Here is a 12284-nt window from a genome sequence, read left to right on the forward strand (position 1 = left end):
AGTGACGTTTCACTAGATTGGTCCCTGGGATGGGAGGATTGCTGTATGATAAGAGGCTGAATAAATTGGGTCTAAATTCTCTGGAGTTCAGAACAATGGGAGGTGATGTCATCGAGACATTCAGGATTATGAAAGGTATGACAGGGTAGATACTGAGACATAGGGCTGAATTTTACCAGGTCCCCAATGTCGGGGTTTGTGGCAGGGGGGCCCAGAAAATACTACCGGGAGAGGCCCGCCATGGGCTTCGTCGCCGGGAAGGCCCCACCATATTTTACCAGCGATGGCGAGGCCTCGGTGCGGCACTCTGCCACGTGGCGAAAAAACCTTAATTTAAATATGTTAATAAAGTTTAATGAATGAATAATTACTTACTTGCAGCAACGGCCGTCCCACGTCGATATTCTAGCCGGTGGCCCAAAGTTCCTTGCCTTCGGATCTCCGTTTGGCATAACACTGATGGGGAGGGGAGAGGAGTGAAATCTTTAAGGTGGTGGGGTATGTGGGGAAAACTCTTACTATTGGCTGAGGGGATGGTGGGAAGGGGTTGAAGGGCAAAGGTAATGAAGTTTGAGGGGAAAAGATCGTGTTGGGAGGAAAAGTTTTATTTGGGGGGAGAGGGCCATAAATAAATTGTGTGGTCATTGTGGGGGAGAGGCAGAGGGGCTCCAATCTTGTATTAAATTTTTTCATCTCACTGTACCATCCATTCTTCTTTAAAAATGGCAATGACCTGAAAGGGCTTGAAGCCCTTTAAAATGTGCCGGTGCCTGTGCGGTGGTGCCGAACACCATTGCCATGTACGGAGTGCCCACCCCCTCTACATCATCAGGGGCAAGTGAGCCACCCCGTCCATGTTAATGACCTGCCACGCGAAATATCACAGCGGCTCCACGATGCACCTCTCGCGCATGCGTCGTGCCATCCTGGACTCTTGCTGCCGAGACCGGCAGTGAACTATAAAAATTCAGCCCATTGTTTCCCCTGGCTGGGGAATCTAGAACAGGGGGGCAGAGTTTCAGGATAAGGGGCAAATCATTTAGGACTAAGATGAGAAATTTCTTCACTCAAAGGATTGTGAATCTTTGGAATTCTTTACCCAAGAGGGTTGTGGATGCCCCCCTCATTGAACATATTTAAGGCTGGGATAGACAGATTTTTGGTGTCAGGGAATCAAGGGATATGGAGAGTGAGCAGAAAAATGGAGTTGAAGTCCAAGATTAGCCATGATCATATTGAATGGTGGAGCAGGTTCGAGGGGCCGTAGGGTCTACTCCTGCTCCTATTTCTTATGTTCTTATGTTAGAGTAGGAGGAAAGGAAGAGGTTTATGGAGGCAATTTCGGAGCTTCAGGTCTAGATGGCTGAAGGCACAGCCATTAATATTGGTGCGAAGGGAGTGTGAGATGCACAAGAAGCCAGAGTTGGGGGAACACTGAGTTCTCAGAGGGTTCTAGGGCTAGAGGATGTTATGGAGATAGATGGGGAGTTAAATACATGGCTGTAAGTTTTAAATTGGACTTGTTTGGGGACTGACGATGTACGTTGGTTGTGCACATAGGTGATGTGTGAACGGGACTTGGTGGAGGTTAGGATAGGAGCAGAGTTTTGGATAAACTGAAGTTCATCGAGAATAGGAGGCTGGCTAGGAGCACATTGGATTTGGTGGGTTCTGGATATAGGAAATTGGGCAGCTCCATGATGAACTGGCTGGCAGGTCACGTCTGAGACACGGGAAGCAACATCAGAGTTTGTCTTTAATGGTTTGGCAGTGGACTGGTATATATCAGGGGCTAAGGAGGAGCACCTCCTGGACTTTCTGGGCTGTTTTGTGCGCAGCCTCCAGCAGTCCCTTTATAGACCATTGGTTTGTCCGCTCATCACCCGATACATGGATAAACACAAGCTCTGCCCATTTGCACCTGAAAATTGCAACCGGCGACCTACAACTAGTGTAGAACCCTGATTTTCACATTTGAACAGCCTTACACCCATTTCAGGCTGCTTGACCATTTGGTGGCCTGCCTGAAAATTGCATCAGGTGGACCTTAGACGTTAATGGGCCGGCTGACATGACCTTCCTGCCAGATTTTCATTTGCTGGCCATGTGCTTTGCAGGTGAAAAATGAATGTTGAAAATTGCCTCTATTTGTTTCTAAATTTATTCAGTGAGACACTAATTAGAAAGCAAAAATCTGTACCACATCCCCAGCAAAATGTACCAAATTAGATCACTTTCACATTATTCACACTATAAATCTTCCTTATAATCTAAAAAAAATGCACAACAATTTAATGATGCTTTTAAACCTTAACTTTATCATTAGTGACTTGGATTGCATTATAACTCTGAAAATGAGGTCTGTACAACTCCATAGACCCTCTAGGGACCTGAGAACATCTTGAAAAAACAACCTCAAGTTAATTTAATGTGCAGAAAGTCTAGACGCTCCCACCCGCCATCTCTAGAAATTTAAACTTACCCCTGAGGAGAGGGAGCTCTGACCATTCCTGTATAAATGAGATATTACCTTTACCGATCACCGATTACAGGGGATGTAGGTTAGATTTTAATAGAAGGTTCACAAACACAATATTGTCTCTTCAAAAACTAATTTTATTTGGTGTCACATTGAGTTAATAATAGTTATTTATTCAAATGTAGTTCACGTGCAAGCAACAGTTATTAAAAATGTTGGTGCTTCGTCCTCATAGAGAGCCTCTCTTGAGCTTTGTGATATCCTCTTTCCAACCTCTTCTAGTATAGTGTATATAAGTAGGCTTTGAGAGTTTTTAGAAATTAGCAGCTTAATATCTATCTTGTTTTGCAGCACAAGAGAGACATATTGAAGACCACTAAATACGTGGAATTGATTATAGTAGCAGACAATCGAGAGGTAGGATATTAAACTTACTTTCAGTTCAAGGTACTTCAGGCCCATTTTTCAATTAGCTGTAGTTCTGTTTTTGTTTGTTGTGCTCCTGATTAACTGTAAAAACAGCATCGCCTTAACAATATCTTATGTGAACTGTGGAGGTACAGATAATTATGGAAATATTTTTCATGAGTGAATTTCGAAGGGATGTTTTAATGACTTGTATTCACGTCTTTTTTATGTCCACATGATCGATTAGTAGGGCAAGTGATTTGTTGTCACTCAGAAACCAGTACTTCTAACTTTTTACATGACCATTTTATGTAAAATTGTGGTATTTGGGCGGTTAGTCTTGCTACAGAAAGCATTCAAACTCACAGATGTCGTGCCATGCTGATCAATTGCTCTAGCAGTTAGTGTGCTTTGATCCATCTTCTGTGTTTAAAAAAAAATTAGAACTTAATAACTGTTCTAATGGAACAATTTTCCCCAAAATACTTCGGTAATCATTCCTAGTCCATGGACTGTAATATAATAAAATATAGGAACATACGAATGAACTAGGTTGAAAAAGACCATTGTGGTCTTAGAAACATCATGTTGGATTTTCATTCCATGGTCCCGATCCTGACGCCAGGCTGAATTCAGGGTCGGGAACCTGGAACTGTCTGGTTCGTTACCCGCTGTTTGAAAATTTGGCCCATCATATCCCACAATACCTCTCATACCCTGCTACCAAAACTTTCACCAGGCATTTATCCAGTTTGCTGATAAAATCGACCCTCACTGTCTGTTTTCTGCAGTCCATTCCATACCTTCACTACTGCCAATGTAGGATAGTTAACTTTAAACTGAGGGTAATTTTCAGTTTGGGTGCGTGTGTAAAACTGGCAGTTATAGATCAGCCACACATTAAACATCACCACCTCCTTCTCTCACTATTTTGTTTCCATTGCAGTTAGTGGAGAGGAAAATCAGGCTGGGTGTATAAGGGGCAGCCAATCTGCAGTTAGCAGTTTTCCGTTGGCATCTAAACTGAAAATCAGAAAATTCAGATTATGTGCTCTGATTAAACTCTTCTTTATTTCTCTGCTTCTAACAATTTAAGGTTAGTTAGCTGAGTTCACAACATGCATCTGTAAAGAACATCAAATCATGGTTGGACCAGGTTGCCTTGTACAATTAGTTACTGGCTAAGGTTACATCACATGCTGTGATTTGCTGATCACAAAGTTACTTCTCCGTATGACCTGAGATAATGGAAAATGATAATGACACAAAACATCATACTCTAACAATGAACACTAATGCTACCCTCATTAATAAAAAATATCCCATCCTATTCAACTACCTACATGATTGTGACCTGCTCTTATAAGACAACCCAAGTGCCCGTAATGTGTAATATATTCTGAATATGCACCGTAACACATCACTCTTATGTACAATATATATCCCTATAAAGCATGGCGTAAAAAAAACCCTGAAAATTTGCATGAAGGCACAGCCTGACACCCACCCTGGAACTCAACCTCTTGCCCCAGCTGACTTTCTGGGGAAAAGTGGAGCTTCCCTCATTTGTTTGGAATGGCTGACACTCATACCACCACAGCAGATTTCGGGTGCGTACCACATTTGAGTTCTTGGAACCTCCAGTGGAGGAATGCCAGGGTGGGGGAGATAATGGATCACTTCCCCCAACTCAGAAGGAATCTATAAGTAAAAGTAAAATACTGTGGATGCTGGAAATCTGAAATAAAAACAAAGTGCTGGAAATACTCAGGAGGTCTAGCAGCATCTGTGGAGAGAGAAGCAGAGTTAACGTTTCAGGTTTCAGGAATCTATAAGTGTCTCCCACTACCTCCTTACAAAGGGGACTGCTTTAAAATAAATATATTTTTAATTGGTGTTTTTTTTTTGGGGTGGGGGGGATGCTCAATCCCATCCTGGGCTCCCAGGTAGGCCCAATACCTCTGGTTGTCACTGACGTACACCTGGTCCACTGTATCCCAGCTGAGTATCCAGACCTGCTGTCGAACTCCTTGAGCTCCTTTGGAAGTTGCAATGGGAATATGCCAATATAACCATATGACTCAGTGACATAACAAGCTCAGTAAACACTTAACATCAGAAACAAAAAACTAATTCAGCACTATTTGTTATAAAAATATAAGAACATAAGAAATAGGAACAGGAGTAGGCCATATGGTCCCTCAAGCCTGCTTCATAATACAATAAAATCATGGCTGATCTTTGACCTCAATTCCACTTTCCCACCTGATGCCCCATGTTCCTTGATTCCCCAAGAGTCCACAAACCTATCTATTTCAGTCTTGAGTACTCAACAACTGAGCATCCACAGCCCTTTGGGGTAGAGAATTCCAAAGGTTCACAACCATCAAACCCTTGTTGAAGTCAAGGTTGCTGCAGCTGCAAGTCACATAGTTCTGTGTGGCTATTTAATTTTTTAGATAAGAGCATAATTGTCAGAAGAGATATAATAAGTTTATAAGCCAATGTAAACTTAACCATCGTAATCTTTTGTGCAAATCTTAAGTTTCAGAAACAAGGGAAAGATTTGGAAAAGACTAAACAGAGACTGATAGAAATTGGCAATTTTGTGGATAAGGTAAGCATCATATTTTAAAAGCAGTTATTTTTTTCCAAATATAAACAAAGAAGGGAATAAAATAAACATTGCTATGTGATAAATGTAGTAATTTGAAAATCCATAGGCACTTGTTCTTATTTATGGTTTCAACTGATAAAAGTTTATTGGGAGGTCCCGTAAGCTATGTGGTGGATTTGGGATGGTAAAAAGAACAGAATGGGTCTGTAAAGCTACTGCCTCAAATCCACACCCAAAAAACTGCACCTCATTTCACCTCCCAAAAAATCAGGTGATGTATATCACATTAGCCAATTGGCAGTTCACTATTTCATCAAGAAGGTCACTGAGGCTCTCTTCAGGAGGGCTGCAAAATTAGTTTCCTTCCCAGTTGAAGCGGAGAAGCATAGTGAGCTATCCAGTCCTATATAGACTGGCTGGCTCTTCGGATGTGCCAGAGCAATTAATGGAACCCACATTCCAGTTAAAGCCCCTCTATTTTATAAACATCAAGGACTTTCATTCCATCAGTATGCAGATAGTATGCAATGTTCATCATCTCATCCTGTGACAGTGCTAGGTACCTGGAGGAGCTGCTTTGACTGTTTCGTCGTAGGACGACATACCATTACGGCCCTCATGACATAAGGCCATATATCAGGGTAGTTCATTGTTGACCAGGATTATCCCTTTTGATCATGGTTGATTACCCCAGGGAGGCTTCCATAGACAGACAGGTAGAACAGATATATTGAGGCCCATGCAACCACAGGAAGTGTCATAGAACAGACTATAGGCATTGTGAAGTCTCATTGTACTTGGGACACCGCAGTACAACCCAGCCAAAGTCTCCAAGAGAGTTCACGCTGTGTGTTCATAACATTGCCTTGAAAAAAGGCTTGCTGCTTCCAGAAGCTGAAGATGAAAATGATGGTGAAGACATGGGAGATGCCCAGTATGAAGATCTTGTGCAGGAAGGAGAAGTGTAAAACAGGACAACCAGAAGTCAAAGCAAGCAAAGCACAACTGATAGCTTAGTGCTTTCAAAAGTAAAGGTTGACTCACCAGAATAAAACACTTTGCACCTGCCTGTTCTCACAAAGTGCCTCACTGACTGCACAGTTCTTTCATGGTCATCATTCAACCTTAGGTGGCTTTCATCTCAGGACAGCTGCTATCCCAGAAGGATCAGCTTCCATAAGCCTTTCTCACAATAACAAAGAGGGTGGGGCATGTCTGGAGCTCATGAAGGCAGTGGAGGAGGTCTTAAGGAACCAGGCTCACACTCACTCTCACTGGAGAGGTAGCAACATCTGTGCCCATTCCTTGAAACTCTGATGCAAGGCACAGGTTCAGAGGTGTTATCACACACCCATCATATCTCACAGGGGCTGTAATGTTCTCTTCCTTGGAGGATCTACAGAACAGTATTGGCTGCTACTCTGGAAACCCCCAATGTTTTGAAAGCTCTTCCTTGTGTCTTGATGTCACAGAACTCTCCTAGGCCATCACTGTCACTATCTCCAGGGTGTTCTGCAAGTTGTGAGATATTTCCTGCAATGTGCTGCAGATGTGGGTAGTGGACTACTCCCACTCATCCAGCATCACAATCATATTTATGGAAACTGTCGCCATTGTCTCCACTTGATTTCTATACTCCCTAATCATTGTTCTTGTGAAGAGTGGGCCCCTGAGAACTCGGTTCCCTGGGTCCTCAGCCAAGGATGGTTACCTTGCCCTCAACAACAAGAGCAACTTGCACTTATAAAGCACTTTTAATAAAAGAAAAAAAAACTTGCACTTATATAACATTTTTCACGACCACCGGACATCTCAAAGCATTTTAAAGCCAATGAAGAACCGTTGAAGTGTAGTCACTGTTGTCATGTAAGAAATGCGACAGCCAATTTGTACACTCCCACAAACAGCAATGTGATAATGTCCAGATAGCCTGTTTTTGTGATGTTGATTGAGGGAGGCCAGGACACCAGGGATAACTACCCTGCTGTTCTTCAAAATAGTGCCATGAGATCTTTTACTTCCACCCAGTCAGGCAGATGGGGCCTCAGTTTTAATGTCTCATCCAAAAGACAGCACCTCCAACAGAGCAGCACTCCCTCAGTACAGCACTGGAGTGTCAGCCTTGATTTTGTGCTCAAGCACTGGAGTGGGACTTGAACCCAGACCCTCTTGTCATGGAGGCAAGTGTGCTACCAACTGAGCATAGCTGACAGTAATGTAATATAATATTCCAAGGCACTTCACATGAGCATAAAGCAAAATTTGACACCGAGCCACATAAGGAAATATTAGGGCAGACGACCAAAGGCTGGGTCAAAGGTTTTATGGAGTGTCTTAAAGGAGGAAAGAGGTAGAGAGTCAGAGAGGTTTAGGGAGAGAATTCCAAAACTTAGGGTCTTTACAGTTGAAGGCACAGTCTCCAATGGTGCCTCCTCCAAAAAGGAATGGACTCCTCCCTTTCTTCCACTCCCAGGTCTTCACTTTCACTCATGCTCACCTGCCGACAACTCTTTTGACTCACTAATTGCTCACAAGTAGGTATCTCCATGCTGGTGCTCAACAGGTAAGATTTTATGACGGAGTTGGTGAGGAAGTGATAGGAATGGTAGATCCCTGAGTTGCAGCTGCTATTTCAATGGAAGTGCCTGGGTGGTCATCAGAGTGTCCGACCTGTTCCTGGAAGACACTGCATGAAGTGAAATACAGAGAAGCCTTTCCATCTGTGCAGCCAGTGATATTGCTTCTTAAAAAACCAGTTGCTGAGTGCAAGGGCATGGCAATACTTTGAGAAAGTGCATGAAGCTGAGAGGCATTCTGTTGATCTTTGTCATGCATTGACCAATCCTCTGCTGCCTATTTAACATTGTCCTATAGACTCTCTTGGGTGTCTTCCCAGAATTTTTCAAGCTTCCTCATCTTTAACATGGTGGTCCTCCCTCAGTCATATTTCTCTGATGTTGGTTATGGTCAACTTTTCCTTTTAGAGGGAGAGAAGACAGTATTAGAGGCTGTCCTGCATATGAGTGCATGCATCCCAAGATGATGATAATTGGAGGTGCATTTTTCCTTTAAATAAAATGTCCTTGAAGATTAGAAGTACCACTTATTGCATGCAAGGTGAGTCGAGAGAGCGGCTGGTGGGTGTTGATAGTGGTTGAGTGTCTGGAGAGGTTGCTCTTTGGATCAGTGTTTTCCCCTGATATTGAGGTGCTGAAAGAGAAAAAAGGTATGAGAGATCAGAGGATAAATAAAGGTTTGATTAGTGATAGAGGATGTGTGTTGGCATAAGTCCTTGAGTGTGGCAGCATTTGGGGTGCCTCTGTCATCTATCTCTAGACAAGCATATACCATCCTCTTATGGCAGTTCCTGCCATCAGCACCTGTGTGAAAGACTCTGCTTGCCTTGCCTTCAACCAGAAGAACATCCACAGATCCAAATGAAAACCTTGATTTCCTTACTGCTCCCATCTCCAATCCTGCTGCTCCGTCAGCCATTTTGCAATGTCTGGATCTGTAAATGCAAGATTCCACTTTAACTGGCTGCAGGCTTTGCATACCAGAACTCCCTCCCTCCCTGAGATAGTAGTTTGTTAGTCTTTAAATGGCCCTGTATGGCAATGAGGTTCTGGGAGGAACAAGGTTTACCATGGGTTTCAAAAGATTGGTGGGCAGGGGCTGGAGTGCAGGTGGGTGTTCGGAACACTCTAAACAATCTCTATTCTATACAAGCGTTAGGACCATCCTACAAATAAAACTGCCAACAGGAGGAAAATCCATGCCTATATCTCATTAAATTCTAAGATTTTGGATTTCCCTAGGACACGTTTGGGATGGGGAAGAGTTTTGACAGTGGGTTTTGGGAGAAAACTTGCCACCACAACAATTTTGCCTTTGTAGAAACAGAGCAATAATTTTAAATAGTGAAGTTTTCCCCATCCGTATTTGCTCGCTGCAGTTCACTTTAACAACTCTCACCAGTATGTAGTGGGCAGTCAACAACAATTGTTCTGGCTGTGGGAGAGGCACATCAGCCACAAACAACTGAAGCCATCTGTTAATGTTTTTGATCCACACACTTTTCTAGTTCTTCACCACTTACCTTTCCTTTATTTTCTTTTCACAATGATGGATGAGGGAAGCTCTAACAGTGTTGATATTAACTAATGGGCTTCCATCAACTCTGTTTAAGCAGTAAGTCTCTTGAGGATTGCTGTCTTTTTCAATTCTTTCATAGATGCATGAATTCAGGTCTTCAGATATCATTGGAAGGTGTTCATGAGAGATATAGAGAACAGTAATTTTGATGGATTATTTTGGTTTTGGTGGAATAATGAACAATTGGGAAGAATTAAAAGGACCAATACACTAAAGTATGTTGTTTTAATGTAATTGAAAACGTTGGTACAGGTTTTGTGATCAGTGGCAGCTTGCCGCTAACCTCAAAGAAAGCTGCCCACAAAGATGTATCAATCTCTGCGGTGTGGATTTCCCCTTTACTGACATTAATTTGAATCTGACGCCAGGTCAAGGGGATCTCCAGGTGTCCAGTAGCAGTGATGTCATCAAGCTAGGTAAGCAGCCAGTCACATTGAAGAATTCTCATAGACGGCAAACCAGGAAGATAAAAGCACTGATAATCCTTTACCTTTTAATATAATTTTACAGAGAGTGAAATAAAGATTGGGAAGTACACATGGGATTAAGGTAGAAGCTGCAAAATAATAAACTTTTAAAAATATATGATTTCAAAAATATGTAGAATATTTTTATCATAGTGGAGAAAGTTGACATTCCACAGCAATGAAATTAGGTTTCCAGGGTTCGAGAGGTTGTTCAGAAGTAATTATGAAGTTAGTACCCTGTTAAAAATCCAATTACACCTCATTCAACAAACTATAACTTTTTCAAGTGTTTTTAAAGTGCGACTAATAGCATAAAAGTGGAAGCTCTTGTCAGTTCTGTGATTTCTAATTGATTGCAGTCTGTGGTGAGTTCAACAGCACACCCAATAGAGAAGCACAGTAACTTCTGGATTTCCGTATTTGACTGTGTATGTGCATACTCCAAAAGTTGCTGTAAGTTTCAGAGGAGTAATGACGGCAAATGCTCACAGTTTTGTCATTACTACTGCAAAATCTGGCCATTGTTTACATATTGTGATGAATTATGTTCCTTTTATGACATTTGGAGATTCAGTGTCTTGTACTGAACATAACGAGTATTAACCCATAATAATACTGAACTACTCATAGCTGATATCTAGCCCCTATGTTCCTTTGGGTATAATAATAATTTTTTTGTAGTTTTACAGACCCTTGAACATTCGAGTTGCCCTTGTTGGAGTCGAAGTTTGGACGGACATGGATAAATGTTCAATAACTGGAGACCCATTCTCCACCCTCAATGAGTTTCTTGACTGGAGGAAAATGAAACTACTGTCCCGTAAACCACATGATAATGCCCAGCTAGTGAGGTAGGTACTGTCAGGTATAATTCATTCCGCAGTAGCTCGCGTCATCAAGACTGATGTTGTGCTATATTCTTGATACATCATGCAGTTGCACTGTTTTCTCATTTATAGTAATGTTGCTGGTTCAGTCTCACCTGTTCTCATAACCTTTTGATGCTGATATTTTTGTAGTTCAACCAGTTGTGAAAGTCAGAGGGAATACAGGAACAGGAGGAGGCCATTTAGCCCCTCGAGCCTGACCCGCCATTCAATTAGATCATAGTTGATCTGTATCTTAACTCCATCTACCCGCTTTGTTTCCATAATCCTTAATGCCCTTGCGTAATAAAAATTGATCAGGCTCAATGTATGGAAACATCCAAATTGTTCTGGGCAATCATTTAGCCTATGTGTAGATCTCATTGAGATACAAACTACATGTATTAACCAGAATGAAAGAAAGTGACATGCACTCTGAAACTGGCCTGGTATCCGGTCCACCACGTCAACACTGCATCTCATTATACATAAAAATGCCACTTCAAAAATTTGAGTTTCAATGAACCTCCTGAAGTTCTTAAGAAAAGGTATCTATTCAAATCCCTGCAATGCCTCAGATTCTGAAGAGAATTTCTCTTCGGACTGTAAAATAACATGGAAAATTAATTGCTAGCTCTTAAGTAATTTGAATTTCTGATGTTTCTCCACTCCACACACACTTTGTTTCCAGGCGTCCATATAATGAAAGAGGTCAACACAGGTTGATTTCTGAAGCGCAGAAATAGAAGAGAGAGCGAAAACTGAATTTATCGAGTCATGATCCATCATACATGCATGTACATTCCAGTGACATAATTGGACTGTGACTTTGCCTCTCTAATGAGACCCCCCACTTATCTGAGATAGACAGATGTCCTGAAGCCTGTTAACGTGGCTTTGCATTGTGAATGGTTCGGGAGTGGATACGTGAAGTTCCTAAACCTGTTCTTAATGCCTCCACCCTGCCCACTGGGTGGGCTAGGTTAAAATCAGGGCTTATGTGGCTGACTCTTACTAATAACTAATGATGGGTGATAAATACTGGTTTTGACTGTGTTGCTCATATTCCAAGAAAAAAATATTTTAAAAGTGCTGCACACATGCACACTACCAAGGCCAATCTTCATTTGCACAAAAATACCAGGATCCACTTTGTAAACAGTTTAAAAGGAGATCAGCTGGAATGTGAGGACATAAGTGCAGAAGAATGGTCTACCTAAATTACAATTCCAGCTTGCAATATAAAAGCCACTTAAATTGCTACTTATGAAGGATTAATTGTCTCTAGCAGC

General features: G+C 41.9%; 1 protein-coding gene across 4 annotated transcripts in view; it reads left to right on the forward strand.

Annotated features, from left to right (window-relative positions):
- adam12 (ADAM metallopeptidase domain 12) overlaps window positions 1-12284 on the forward strand; it is a 378401-nt gene that overhangs the window by 268468 nt on the left and 97649 nt on the right. For all 4 annotated transcript variants that reach the window (XM_068052744.1, XM_068052745.1, XM_068052747.1 and 1 more), the window contains 3 exons: window positions 2831-2896; window positions 5433-5504; window positions 10808-10977. In XM_068052744.1, the coding sequence (XP_067908845.1) occupies window positions 2831-2896; window positions 5433-5504; window positions 10808-10977 (308 nt within the window). The remainder of the gene's footprint in view (window positions 1-2830; window positions 2897-5432; window positions 5505-10807; window positions 10978-12284) is intronic.

Source organism: Heterodontus francisci, chromosome 20 (assembly GCF_036365525.1).
Source record: "Heterodontus francisci isolate sHetFra1 chromosome 20, sHetFra1.hap1, whole genome shotgun sequence".
Taxonomy (NCBI): domain Eukaryota; kingdom Metazoa; phylum Chordata; class Chondrichthyes; order Heterodontiformes; family Heterodontidae; genus Heterodontus; species Heterodontus francisci.